At 36.9% G+C, this 14,512-nt stretch overlaps 1 protein-coding gene across 2 annotated transcripts in view; it reads right to left on the reverse strand.

Moving 5' to 3' along the window:
- Positions 1–14,512, reverse strand: part of LOC127857748 (lysophospholipid acyltransferase 1-like) — a 35,694-nt gene that overhangs the window by 3,717 nt on the left and 17,465 nt on the right. For both annotated transcript variants that reach the window (XM_052394404.1, XM_052394405.1), the window contains 7 exons: positions 11,103–11,213; positions 9,905–10,046; positions 6,569–6,613; positions 4,094–4,184; positions 2,856–2,957; positions 2,225–2,328; positions 213–410 (listed from right to left, as the gene is read on the reverse strand). In XM_052394404.1, coding sequence (XP_052250364.1) covers positions 213–410; positions 2,225–2,328; positions 2,856–2,957; positions 4,094–4,184; positions 6,569–6,613; positions 9,905–10,046; positions 11,103–11,213 — 793 coding nt within the window. The remainder of the gene's footprint in view (positions 1–212; positions 411–2,224; positions 2,329–2,855; positions 2,958–4,093; positions 4,185–6,568; positions 6,614–9,904; positions 10,047–11,102; positions 11,214–14,512) is intronic.

The raw sequence follows: 14,512 nt of genomic DNA on the forward strand, positions 1-14,512 counted from the left end.
GACTCTTAACTCACCTTAGTAATAAATAAATGACGCAAACAGACCAGAGCTTTCCCTTGCTTAAAATTTTCTTCATCCAAATTTGACATCCTATTGGAAAAATTCTACTTATTTTGGTTATTTTATGGTAGTTGTACAATTTGTTAGCCAAAGGTTTCATTTTGTAGCCTTCGGCTTATGTGGCCTATGGCAGAGTAAGATCTGAGACCAACCTTTCTGGCCACTTCAGACATGGGAACACCTGACACAAACGTGAAGTAGTAACCCGGGTAACAGCCATGCCACATGGCGCTGAGGAAGAATGTGAAGAATCTCTTCTGAGCGGGAATGCGATCATAGCAGACGACACGGAGCCACACTGCCGTCTGAATGTTCCAGTTGTCAATGTACGTCTTGAAACTTGTGGCACCCTGGATGATCAAAACTTGTTCAGGCATTTTCACTGAAACACTGTTTTCCTATTAAAGTAGAATTGCAATAACTTGAGCTGGCGATTTCTCGAAAACTGGTGATAACTCGAGCATTAAAGGAAGTCCATATTAACATTTTCCTTCAATTTCTATATAAAAAATCCCGCAATAACTAAAACATGCGATTTTCGATAACTCGAGGACGTGTGCCGGTCCCTGAAAGGGATTTCATAACTTATTAACAAGCAATGATTCGAGGACACTTTCTCGTCTGGTCGGTGCTAAAAATATTCAAGTTGTGAAAACAGCGCAATTAAGCAGACAAAAGACGCTCAATTAGGTGTGAAGTTAGTCGCAGTTTGAGAAACACTGCAAATTGTCATCCTTTGAGATGCATATCAAAGCTACACAGTTTTAATGATAACTAAATAATAACCAGCAATCAATAATTATGATAAACTGTATGGTATATAACAGAGCGTATCAGATAATTGTTCATGTGCATGTACGTACCTTGTGTTCTATTGTAAATATGCTACATTTACATTGAATATTCAATACTTGAATATTTTTTATTATATAATGTGTTTTGTATGTATGTTGATTAAATTGAATGAATTTACGATCATCCTTATTGTTTAGTTTATTATACTGTAACCTTAAGCGATTTTTACAAAGCCTTTTCTTTCTCTAGCACTGTCTTATATGTAAATAAAGCGTTTGCAGTCAGAGTTAAGCATAATCAACCGAGACAATGAAAACAAATATTACCATGGATTACTCGAAACCTGCGATTACTCGAGCATCAAGGTCAGTCCCGTGCTTCCTTGAGTTATCGCAGTTTTACTGTAATATATTTTTTTTTAAATAAATTTTATTACACCCCTTTAACCCTTTCCTATAAATATTTTCTCCTAAAGAAAAATAAATTTTATAACACCCTTTTGACCGAAGCGCATATTTAAATTGGCTCCTTAAATTCATACAAATTCTATATCTGAATATTTCAGTTGCCAATGCAAGTCTTGAAACTAGTGGCACCCAGAAATATCACAACTTTTTGGCATGTTCACATTTATGCTGCATTCTGATGGGATATTCTGCCTCTTTTTCTTTTTTTCATTCTTGTTTCATACCCCATTGACCCTAAAGCAGATATAAATTGGCTGCTCAATATTCATGACCATTATATTTGGTGTCAGTCACAAGTTAAACAATGACATAATTGTCTTGCCCAAAACATTTAAAAATGATTATTTGTAGACAAGAAAAAGTTACAAAATTAATACCGCTAATATTTACCTATGAGTTGTAATTAAATACTATTATTATTATTTGTATTATATTTAATGCTTTTCAAATCATAAATAAACCAGAAGACAAACCTACAGATTAAGAGATTAGGGTTTATTCCGTGCTGTTAATGTGCATGTTGATATTTTTTTAAATCACACTACATAGTTGAGTGGAGTACAGTTGGTGCACAAGAGCATGTATTTGTGTACAGTGTTTTTTCTCTCACCATTTTGGAAATGGTTCCTCGGCCTAAACAGTTTGGAAATTGGTGTATTTTATGTTTTGCTGGCAAGTATTTAAAAGCTGACAAAAGTTTTTTCGAAGTTAAATGCACCAAGGTTCAACGCATTCAGAAATTAACAAAATATTGCATCTGTAACAAATAAGAAAAGAAAAATACTCTTTTTGTTTTGAAACCTTCAATTGGGAATTTCAGGCCGACATTTGTGGAAAATATGTACTTTTTGACATTGGGAATAATGGCCACAAAATTGCCCACATAAAAAACACTGAGGTACCTCGATTCCGAGAATGTGTACGTTACTGACAAGGTCCCATCGTGGTCTCCCATCCCTGTCATACCCATTGAAACCCAGGCCCGATGCATTGCAGATAGCATCGCCTGGCAACAAAATGAGTTTCATACAAATCTTTTTTACGAAAATAGAGATCAAATTATTGATTATAAATTTTATTCATTAACAGGATTTTTTCGCTTCTAAAAAGAATCTTCAACAACAAAAATAAAGTTTAGGCGGAAAGTGTTGTCCCTGATTATGTGGACTGCACAGGCTAATGTGTTACGACACTTTACGCACATGCAATTAGCCCAGTTTTCCCAAAAAGTGGCTTAAACCAGAGATGTGTTTGTCAGAAACACAATGCCCACTATTTCTCCGCTTTGAAGCCATATATTTGACCTTTGACTTTGAAGGATTACCTTGACCTTTCACCACTCAAAATGTGCAGCTCCATGATAAACACATGATAAATATCAAGTTGCTATTTTCAATATTGCAAAAGTTATTGCAAAAGTTTGACCCATGTTAAAGTTTTCCACAGAATGACAGACAGGACAAAAACAAAATACCCCAGATCATTCGATCCGGGGGCATAAAAGTCCCCAATCACATCATAGCTGGAACATACCCAATGAGAAGGCCACGTAGTACTTGGCCCGACAACACAGCATGGAGATCCACATGTACCAGAGTCGATAGAGAAAACCATGTGACCTGATGAACGCAAGATCTGAAATGCAATCATATTGAACTCAGTGACGGACAAGACTGGCTTACTAGACCTGTATTCATTTATCAAGAATCAAGAAGAAAATATAAATATATGGTACAATAGCATGAGGTAAATACATTTCTGAGCAATAAGATGCGGATGAGATAGCTAGGAAAGTCATTGTTTGAAAAATACAAATGTGTCTTATAATAAAATGTGTTTACTTAATTACTGTCAGAGATTGTTGAGTACTTCCCAGAATACCAATATCTCAACTTCTGAGTGCAACATATTAACATCAGAATTGTGTATTCAATTTCTGAGTGCATTTTGATATCAGAACTGAGTATCTGAACTTAGTGTCATCTTTTGACATCACAATATCTGACAGCATCCAATGTCTCCAAAAAACTTAAGTCTGTTTTATCAAGACCAGCTAAAGGTTATTTTTTCCATATTGCAATTAAATTTGCATTTTCAGCATTTTAAAGAAAAACTGAAAATTAAATGCAAAAAATGTTTGTCAGTAAATAAAAATAAATTATAATTGTGCTGTTATATTAATTATAGGTAATTATGTCATAAAATTGTAGCCATGGACAGTATTCATCACACAAGTCTAACACATGCGTAAAAAAAACTAAGATTTTTTTTAATTTGAACATTCGAGAATTGCTTAAGTTAAACTGCTTTGAGTTAAACTGGACATTTACCACCTCTATTTACATAATTCTTCTTGTAGAACATTCAGTAAATGACATGATAACCTGTGGTAATCTTTATTTTTTCAAATACTGGATGTATTTTTATTGGTTCGAAGCCTATTCTTTATTCATAAGTCTAAGAATGGGTGGGTAAATATGGGCCCTGGAGAACCTCAGAATAGCCTCCTAATCTCTGAATGCCAGTATGTGAAACTTGAGAGGTCTGAACATTCATAATCAATCTCCAAATGGTATTTCAACTTGAGCATGCTAGTGTTTAGTCCCTTAACTCACCTGCATTTATCATGTCAATGTGAGCATGTCAGTGTTTAGTCCCTAAACTTACCTGCATTTATCATTTCAACATTAACATGCTAGTGTTTAGTCCATAAACTTACCTGCATTTATCATTTCAACATTAACATGCTAGTGTTTAGTCCAGAAACTCACCTGCATTTATCATTTCAGGGTACAAAGGCTTGATAGTGAAATGGAAGCCCATCCAAAACAGAGTTACACACAGTTTGTAGCAGACAACATCCTGTAAGAAGTTAGGCAAAGGAAATATTTATCAATTAAAACAGAGTTCAGTTATCTGCAATACGCAATATGTACACAGCAAACAACATTTTATAAATTAAGCAAAAGGAATTATTATTAATTAAAACAGATTTCAGTTATCTGCAATACACAATCTGTACACTGCAAACAACATTTTATAAATCAAGCAAAGGGAATATTTATTAATTAAATCAGATTCCAGTTTTGTGCAATACACAATCTGAACACAGCAACCAACATTCTGCAGGCAGCAGGGAAAAAATGCTCTTGATTATTGACATTTGCATGCAGAATAGTTATGCCTCATATTGGTTTGAAAGCAATTTAGAGAACAATTATCATGTTTGATGAACAATAAAAGAAACCCGTCGAACAAATACAGCCCAAACTATTTCAAGGAAGAAGCTGATAAATAAAAGCAATTTAACTCTGCTATTCATACAGTAATTTGGTAACAATCAAGCTTGGCTACTTAATTACATCCTCAAATATTAGTATCAAATTTATTCGAAAGAAAACCTTCTGTCCAAAAAGCGGAAAAAAAATTAAGGAAGAAAAAAAGTAATACATAATTGCAGCCAATTAAACATGTACATCTTTTAATAATGACAAATCTGAGAAAACTATAACTTTCTGATTAAGAGTCAGACATTACACAAATGCAAAACTAGAGACATATCCATAGGCTACAGATGCCGCTACCAGATCAGACTGTTACATCATACCATGCTAAACAATTAATATTGAAAAGTTTGTGCATGCCTAACAAAATTATGCTGCAGGCAGGATCTATTACTTAAATCTAATATTTGCACTTCAAATATGACCTTAACTCTACATGTAATAAAGGTTATCATGGTATTATTAATAAGGTGTCCACCAAGCAATCAAGAGGTCTCACTGTGGAAGCCTGCTCATGATCAACCCCACAAACACCAAGTACTGGTTCTACATGAGAAACAGACTCGAAAGCCTCAGACTTTTGATGCAATCAAGCTAAAATAAGTATGTTTAAATTTTGTGTGACCTCCACTCTGGACCTAAAAGTCTGAGTCTTGCCAATGACACACATTCTCAAGACGTTTCATCAAGTTATTTGAAAACAATGCTGTAAAAAATGATGAAATTGACAAGAATCCAAACAAACATAAATATAGTATACTAGCCACAGATTATTTACCCTATATCTGCCCCCCCCCCCATTAACCCTTTTTTTATTTTGGGGGCATAAAACATTCTTGCAGAATTTGGTAAAATAAAAGAACTTTACTAAATAGCATCAAAGTAAGTTTATGTTTTATGAAAAGGAGATTAATATAACCAAGAGTAGACACCTGTTTGGTGGACAATAACCTAGAGTAGACACCTGTAGGGTGGACAATAACCTAGAGTAGACACCTGTTGGGTGGACAATAACCTAGAGTAGACAACCATTGGGTGGACAATAACCTAGAGTAGACAACCGTTGGGTAGACAATTACCTAGAGTAGACAACTGTTGGGTGGACAATTACCTAGAGTAGACACCTGTAGGGTGGACAATAACATAGAGAAGACACCTGTTGGGTGGACAATAACCTAGAGTAGACAACCGTTGGGTGGACATTAACCTAGAGTAGACACCTGTAGAGTGGACAATTACCTAGAGTAGACACCTGTAGGGTGGACAATAACCTAGAGTAGACACCTGTTGGGTGGACAATAACCTAGAGTAGATACCTGTTGGGTGGACATTAACCTAGAGTAGACAACTGTTGGTTGGACAATAACCTAGAGTAGACACCTCTTGGGTGGACAATAACCTAGAGTAGACAATCTTGGGTGGACAATAACCTAGAGTAGACACCTGTTGGATGGACAAAAACCTAGAGTAGACACCTGTTGGGTGGACAATAACCTAGAGTAGACACCTGTTGGGTGGACAATAACCTAGAGTAGACACATGTTGGTTGGACATTAACCTTTAGTAGACACCTGTTGGTTGGACATTAACCTTTAGTAGACACCTGTTGGGTGGACATTAACCTTTAGTAGACACCTGTTGGGTGGACATTAACCTTTAGTAGACACCTGTTGGGTGGACATTAACCTTTAGTAGACACCTGTTGGGTGGACATTAACCTTTAGTAGACACCTGTTGGGTGGACATTAACCTTTAGTAGACACCTGTTGGGTGGACATCTATGAAGTCATGAAAAATTGGAAAAAAATGGGAATGTGTAATCACCAAAAATCAAACATCATGGCTTAATTGACTGATCAATCAAATATATTGAATTATTATGTTTTCAAAACATTCCTTGTTAAACAACTATATGTGATATTAACTTGTTGAACACATTCATGACTTGTGTAAACTACTTACAAATGGTGAGGGTCGCCCATTCATTCTGTATTTGTTATTATTGTCCTGAAAATAATGCATGTCGATAACAGAAATTTGATAAAAGAAATGATATAATAGAACTGAACTTTTGCCTAGCAACAAACGTCACTAATACCCCAGTACTGCTTTGTCAGTTATGTTCAAGGGGAAATAACCCAGGAATCTGTGGATCACTGGAGTTTGCAAAAGTCATACAGATCTACAAGTCACATTGATGACAATTTTTTTTTATATTCAATTACTTGAGCAATGGGGAAGTAGCTTGCAATATAAAATGTTATGTGAACAAACAGACCGATCAATAGAATGACTCCTACATTTTATTTTTTTAAATTTTATCTTCTTTCTCAATTTGAAAAACAGTTGGTGATTACTTTTTTGCTTATACTTTACAGCCTGTGCCTTTTTGATTGGGAAAAAAGTGTGATAAATCATGAAATTGGGAAACACAAAACATTAATATGATTATAAATAACAGTTTTCGATTTGTTTATTATAAGTGCATGTTTAACTGCATTTTAACATTTATATTATGAAGTGCCTCTGAATTATTTCACTGAATGATATACTCAATAAAGGCATTTTTTTATAGAAATTTTGGTGGGATTTGTGCGAAAAAAAATTACTTTTTGCCATTGGGAAACAGCCTGTAAGAGGTTATAATTTCTTTACAAACAAAATCACTGACAGCAACACAAATCAGTAACACTTAAAAGACATAATCATGTAACACTGTCATTCAATTAACATTCTACAGCCAAGTAGCACTGATGACTCTGACAAGAATGCATTGAAATATGAGCTCTTGAAACATGGGTCTTGTGCAGTAAGTGCAAGAATGCATTGAAATATGAGCTCTTGAAACATGGGTCTTGTGCAGTAAGTGCAAGAATGCATTGAAATATGAGCTCTTGAAACATGGGTCTTGTGCAGTAAGTGCAAGAATGCATTGAAATATGAGCTCTTGAAACATGGGTCTTGTGCAGTAAGTGCAAGAATGCATTGAAATATGAGCCCTTGAAACATGGGTCTTGTGCAGTAAGTGCAAAAATGCATTGAAATATGAGCTCTTGAAACATGGGTCTTGTGCAGTAAGTGCAAGAATGCATTGAAATATGAGCTCTTGAAACATGGGTCTTGTGCAGTAAGTGCAAGAATGCATTGAAATATGAGCCCTTGAAACATGGGTCTTGTGCAGTAAGTGCAAGATGCATTGAAATATGAGCTCTTGAAACATGGGTATTGTGCAGTAAGTGCAAGAATGCATTGAAATATGAGCTCTTGAAACATGGGTCTTGTGCAGTAAGTGCAAGAATGCATTGAAATATGAGCCCTTGAAACATGGGTCTTGTGCAGTAAGTGCAAGAATGCATTGAAATATGAGCTCTTGAAACATGGGTCTTGTGCAGTAAGTGCAAGAATGCATTGAAATATGAGCCCTTGAAACATGGGTCTTGTGCAGTAAGTGCAAGAATGCATTGAAATATGAGCTCTTGAAACATGGGTCTTGTGCAGTAAGTGCAAGAATGCATTGAAATATGAGCTCTTGAAACATGGGTCTTGTGCAGTAAGTGCAAGAATGCATTGAAATATGAGCTCTTGAAACATGGGTCTTGTGCAGTAAGTACAAGAATGCATTGAAATATGAGCTCTTGAAACATGGGTCTTGTGCAGTAAGTGCAAGAATGCATTGAAATATGAGCTCTTGAAACATGGGTCTTGTGCAGTAAGTGCAAGAATGCATTGAAATATGAGCTCTTGAAACATGGGTCTTGTGCAGTAAGTGCAAGAATGCATTGAAATATGAGCTCTTGAAACATGGGTCTTGTGCAGTAAGTGAAAGAATGCATTGAAATATGAGCTCTTGAAACATGGGTCTTGTGCAGTAAGTGCAAGAATGCATTGAAATATGAGCTCTTGAAACATGGGTCTTGTGCAGTAAGTACAAGAATGCATTGAAATATGAGCTCTTGAAACATGGGTCTTGTGCAGTAAGTGCAAGAATGCATTGAAATATGAGCTCTTGAAACATGGGTCTTGTGCAGTAAGTGGCTCAAGGCCAACCTGCGCATCCACAGTGTAAAGTCTGGGGCTAAGCTGTCAGAATAAAGTCATGCAAGGTTTTGTGGTTTTATTAGCGGACAGATTAGATCCTGACCAGACTGCAAGGATGCGCAGGCTCATCTGGAGCTATGCTGGCCACATATGGCTTAATAACCATTTTTACATGGCACGACTCTTGTTACGGTGTCAGATGAAATCTGCTTAGTAATAATTGTGAGAAGTCAAAAACATTCCGAAAATAAGACAAAATAACTTGTAGCCCCAGACAAACAAAAATTATGAACAACATTTTGAAGCGCATCAGTTCTAATGAAAGTAAATGACATTTATTTTACTGAAATGGTTTTAATTGATTATATACTAAAATGTACTTTCAGTACCAACATAGTGTACTTACTTAATTTACCCAAGAGGCTTCACCTGGGATCACATTTACAATTAATAATTACCAAACTGTTATTATTTTATAAATTTCAAATGCTTTTTTATGCACCCAGGATGGAATGATTGGGGGTATATTGTTTTTGGTCTGTCTGTCTGTCTGTCATTGTATGTGTGTGTCTGTCACAAAACTATAACTTTGCTCATAACTTTTGCAATATTGAAGATAGCAACTTGATATTTGGCATGCATGTGTATCTCATGGAGCTGCACATTTTGAGTGGTGAAAGGTCAAGGTCATCCTTCACGGTCAAAGGTCAATCATATGGGGCTTCAAAGCGGCGCAATACACAGCAATTTAGCAAACACAGCTCTTGTTTTGTTTTAGGTTGGTGAGGTTTGTGACTCAGTTTTATGTTATAGAAGTACTTGTAGCACGAGGCTTTAACTTAACCCTCTTTCAAACAGATATGCACTTTCACCCATTTGTAGTTCCCTAGAAAATCAAATCAAATTTAAGATCTTTCTTATGTGGTTCAAGTTTTAAAGGCTTCTTTCCAAACCTAAGATACTGATGAACAGCAAACAGCATTAAACATGAACAGACTGCGAATTACTTTCACGCTGTTCTGGTTTATATATAAACAAGATGTGTTTGTGAAACACTATGTACCCCCCTCCATATATTTGACCTTATGCAAAAGTTATGGCCAATGTTAAAGTTTGACGCAAACAAACAAACCAACAAACAAACATACAGGCCAAAAACAATATGTCCCCCAGTATAGACTGGGGGACATAAAAAGATAAACATAAGATACGTAGAAAATTTCCAAACAGACTTAAATGATGTCACACAATGCCACTTACACTTCCGTTTTGTAAATGTTTTGAGGACACATAAGTTCCCTCAATGAAAGCCTGGTAGTCGGCATAAAAGGAAATCGGCCCGACCAGAACCCCTTGGAAGTAGAACAGGTAGCTGAGGTACTCAAGGAGACTTGGTGGTCGACTGAAATACACAGCAAACAAAAGTTACATGATTGCAATTTTTGACCCACTGCAAAGTTTTTAGCAAATGATACAGCTTGCTTTCCATGTGAATGAGGCATGAAGCACTATTGTACATGCATAATATTTAAACCTTTACCACTTAGATTCGTATTTAATGCATGTGTAGTTGCTAGAAAGTAACATTTAATTAAAGACCTTTCTTACTAAATTCAAGTTTTAAAGGCTTCATTTCCAACCCTAAGATACTGATCATAATGAGCATAAAACATCATCAAACCTGAGCAGATGGCGAGTGACTCGCAGGCTGTTCAGGTTTTATGGTGCTTGCACATAGCCATTTTCACTTTGCTTCTGAGTGGGAAAGGGTTAAACCACGACCTTTTTTCGTAAAAAAACATATTCTACCAGATGTCTGCCAAATCAGGGTCAATCATTGTCTGCGTTTTTGCAACTGTGCTTATGAGTATGTTTAAACATGTGTAGTTGTAAAAAAAATTAACAAAACTGACATTACTTTGCCTTACTTCCCTCTCCCCAAAATCCTTCTTTTTGCACAATTTTTGTTATCAACTACCAATTAAAATGTCCTTTCTGAATTAACCTGGCAATTCCCCTATGCCCTCCTAGGTAAAACCCTAATGCAGCATAATTTTCGTGCACTTTTGATAAGGACAAAAGATTATACAAATAATAAATAGCTTTATACATTATATAGCCATTGTATAGAATTGACTCATTTTAATCTATTGATTTTGCTGTTAAATTTATCAAAATATTTGAGTATGATATGAGCTGCTTTTTTCATGACAAACTAGTTGTCTTAAATTAATTTTGCATTTCTCTGCAGACAAGAAGAGCTGAAAAATTGACTTGAAGGATGGTAAAAATATCTGTATAAAACACATTGCGCACCCTTGTTGATAACCATATTAAATAAAAATTCAACAAAAAAATATAATTGATTTACATTCACCAATAAGTTTAATATATTTGCTGTTATCAGGACGTTTTTGTTATTCTACAAACATTATCCAAGAAATTCCCATGTACGCACCTGATCATATATCTCTTCTGGAGGTCAGACAGTTTGTCCTTGTTGCCATGACGACCATCATGGACACTGAATGCCAGGCTGGTTATCTTCTGAGTGATGATCATGAGTGGGCTGGGACAAAACAAGGCAAATAAACAATATCGACTGAATACAAAATTCCAAGACAATGCCTTTATTGGAAACCACAAATAATTTGTCATATTGATATTCTTTAAATATGATCTTGAGTGGGCTCAAACAAAACAGTGCAAATAAACAAGTTTCATTCTAGGAAAACTGTGCTTTATGCATGTGCATAAAATGTCACCCCCAACAAGCCTGTGCAGTCTTCACAGAAAAACAAGGGACAACGATTCCCGCCTAGACTGGATTGTTGTACAGAAAAGACTTCCTATAAACAAAAAATTCCATTAAAGCAAAAAGTGTCATCCCTGATTAGCCTGGTGTGGACTGCATTGGCTCATCTGGGACAACACTTTATGCACATGCATTAAGCCAAGTTTTCTGAGAACTAGACTCAATCGATTGCAAGAAAACAACCAATGAGCACGTATTAGTGACCGAAAAGTATTTTTTACTTTGATATCATTTATCAGTGTATATTTCTTTCCTAACTGAAAAGTGTATAAAATATTGTTGTGTGTCTTCTGTTCTTACTGCTCTGACAAAACTACGTATGCACCCCATCCACAACTACCTTGAACTTTTATTGTCATCATTTGCTCAACTTTTACCCTATAAGCTTTTAATCAATTTCATCGGTTGAATCAAAATCTTTCCACTAAAGAGACATTTATTAGTCTGTTTCCATGGCACACCCAGCATTTGGAATGGAAAGATCTGATATAAGGATCAGGACATTCCATGCTAATCCTTATGTCCAAGTTAATATAGATGAACATAAGTTGAGATATAACCACTTAAGTTTGATCTGGTGTACAGTTCACTAGCTGGGATAAGAAAGATGCTCTTTTTTCACAAAGGCACTCACAGACGGGGTAATCATGTGACAAACAAGATGGAAACTTCTATGCCTAGACTGGCATTTTTCGCTGTTTTAAACACTTTATTACTTTTATTAATTGTAATAATCCCGCACACTCTCAAGCCATATCGGAAAGAGAGTGATAAGTGTTAAAATCACATTAATTTTTGCTCTATAAATTGACTTTACTTGCTGCAAAATTTCTTAGCGGGTCACAAAATTTCAGCTCCTGCTAAGAAAGTTTGCAGCAAGTTAAGTCGAGATAAAGAGCGAAATAAACGCTTATTACTTTGTTGCTGATATGGCATGAAAGTCAGCAGCATAGAAACAATTAATACAAGTAAAATAGGGTACAAAACAGTCAAATGAAGAAAGAGAACTTTAATATTCAAGAGACAACTGGGTTACCTGCCCTGAGACTTCAATACTCTAGAGGATATCCTGACAACTGGACTACATACCTTGAGACATTAATACTGTAGATGATATCCTGACAACTGGGTAACTTACCCTGAGACGTCAATACTGTAGAGGATATCCTGACAACTGGGTTACCTACCCTGAGACGTCAATACTGTAGAGGATATCCTGACAACTGGGTTACCTACCCTGAGACGTCAATACTGTAGAGGATATCCTGACAACTGGGTTTCCTACCCTGAGATGTCAAAACTGTAGAGGATATCCTGACAACTGGGTTACCTACGCTGAGACATCAATACTGTAGAGGATATCCCGACAACTGGGTTACCTACCCTGAAAGGTCAATACTGTAGAGGATATCCTGACAACTGGGTTACATACCTTGAGACATCAATACTGTAGAGGATATCCTGACAACTGGGTTACCTACCCTGAGATGTCAATACTCTAGAGGATATCCTGACAACTGGGTTACCTACCTTGAGACGTCAATACTGTAGAGGATATCCGACCAGCTGGGTTACCTACCCTGAGATGTCAATACTCTACAGGATATCCTGACAACTGGGTTACCTACCTTGAGACATCAATACTGTAGAGGATATCCTGACAACTGGGTTACCTACCCTGAGATGTCAATACTCTTGAGGATATCCTGACCACTGGGTTACCTACCTTGAGACATCAATACCTTAGATGATATACTGACAACTGGGTTACCTGCCCTGAGACGTCAATACTCTAGAGGATATCCTGACAACTGGGTTACCTACCCTGAGATGTCAATACTGTAGAGGATATCCTGACAACTGGGTTACCTACCCTGAGATGTAGGATATACTGACAACTGGGTTACTTACCCTGAGACGTCAATACTGTCGAGGATATCCTGACAACTGGGTTACTTACTCTGAGATGTCAATACTCTAGAGGATATCCTGACAACTGGGTTACCTACCCTGAGATGTCAATACTGTAGAGCATATCCTGACAACTGAGTTACCAACCCTGAGAGGTCAATACTGTAGAGGATATCCTGACAACTGGGTTACCTACCTTGAGACATCAATACCATAGATGATATACTGATAACTGGGTTACCTACCCTGAGATGTCAATACTGTAGAGGATATCCTGACAACTGGGTTACCTACCCTGAGACATCACTATTGTAGAAGATACCCTGAGACGTCAATACTGTCGAGGATAACTGACAACCGGGTTACCTGCCCTGAGACATCAATACTGTAGAGGATATTCTGACAACTGGGTTACCTACCCTGAGACCTCAATACTGTAGAGGATATCCTGACAACTGGGTTACCTGCCCTGAGACATCAATACTGTAGAGGATATCCTGACAACTGGGTTACCTACCCTGAGACATCAATACTGTAGAGGATATCCTGACAACTGGGTTACCTGCCCTGAGATGTCAATACTGTAGAGGATATCAGAGCAGCTGATTACCTACCCTGAGATGTCAATTCTGTAGAGGATATCCTGACAACTGGGTTACCTACCCTGAGATGTCAATACTGTAGAGGATATCCCGACAACTGGGTTACCTACCCTGAGACGTCAATACTGTAGAGGATATCCTGACAACTGGATTACCTACCCTGAGACGTCAATACTGTAGAGGCTATCTGAACAGCTGGGTTACCTACCCTGTCAGAGATGTCAATATTGCAGAGGATATCCTGACAACTGGGTTACCTACCCTGAGACATCAATACTATAGAGGATATACTGACAACTGGGACACCTACCCTGAGACATCAATACTGTAGAGGATATCTTGACAACTGGGTTACCTACCCTGAGACGTCAATACTGTAGAGGATATACTGACAACTGGGTTACCCACCTTGAGATGTCAATACTCTAGAGGATATCCTGACAACTGGGTTACCTACTCTGAGATGTCAATACTGTAGAGGATATCTTGACAACTGGGTAACTTACCCTGAGACATCAATACTGTAGTGGATATCTTGAC

This window comes from Dreissena polymorpha, chromosome 14 (assembly GCF_020536995.1).
Source record: "Dreissena polymorpha isolate Duluth1 chromosome 14, UMN_Dpol_1.0, whole genome shotgun sequence".
Taxonomy (NCBI): domain Eukaryota; kingdom Metazoa; phylum Mollusca; class Bivalvia; order Myida; family Dreissenidae; genus Dreissena; species Dreissena polymorpha.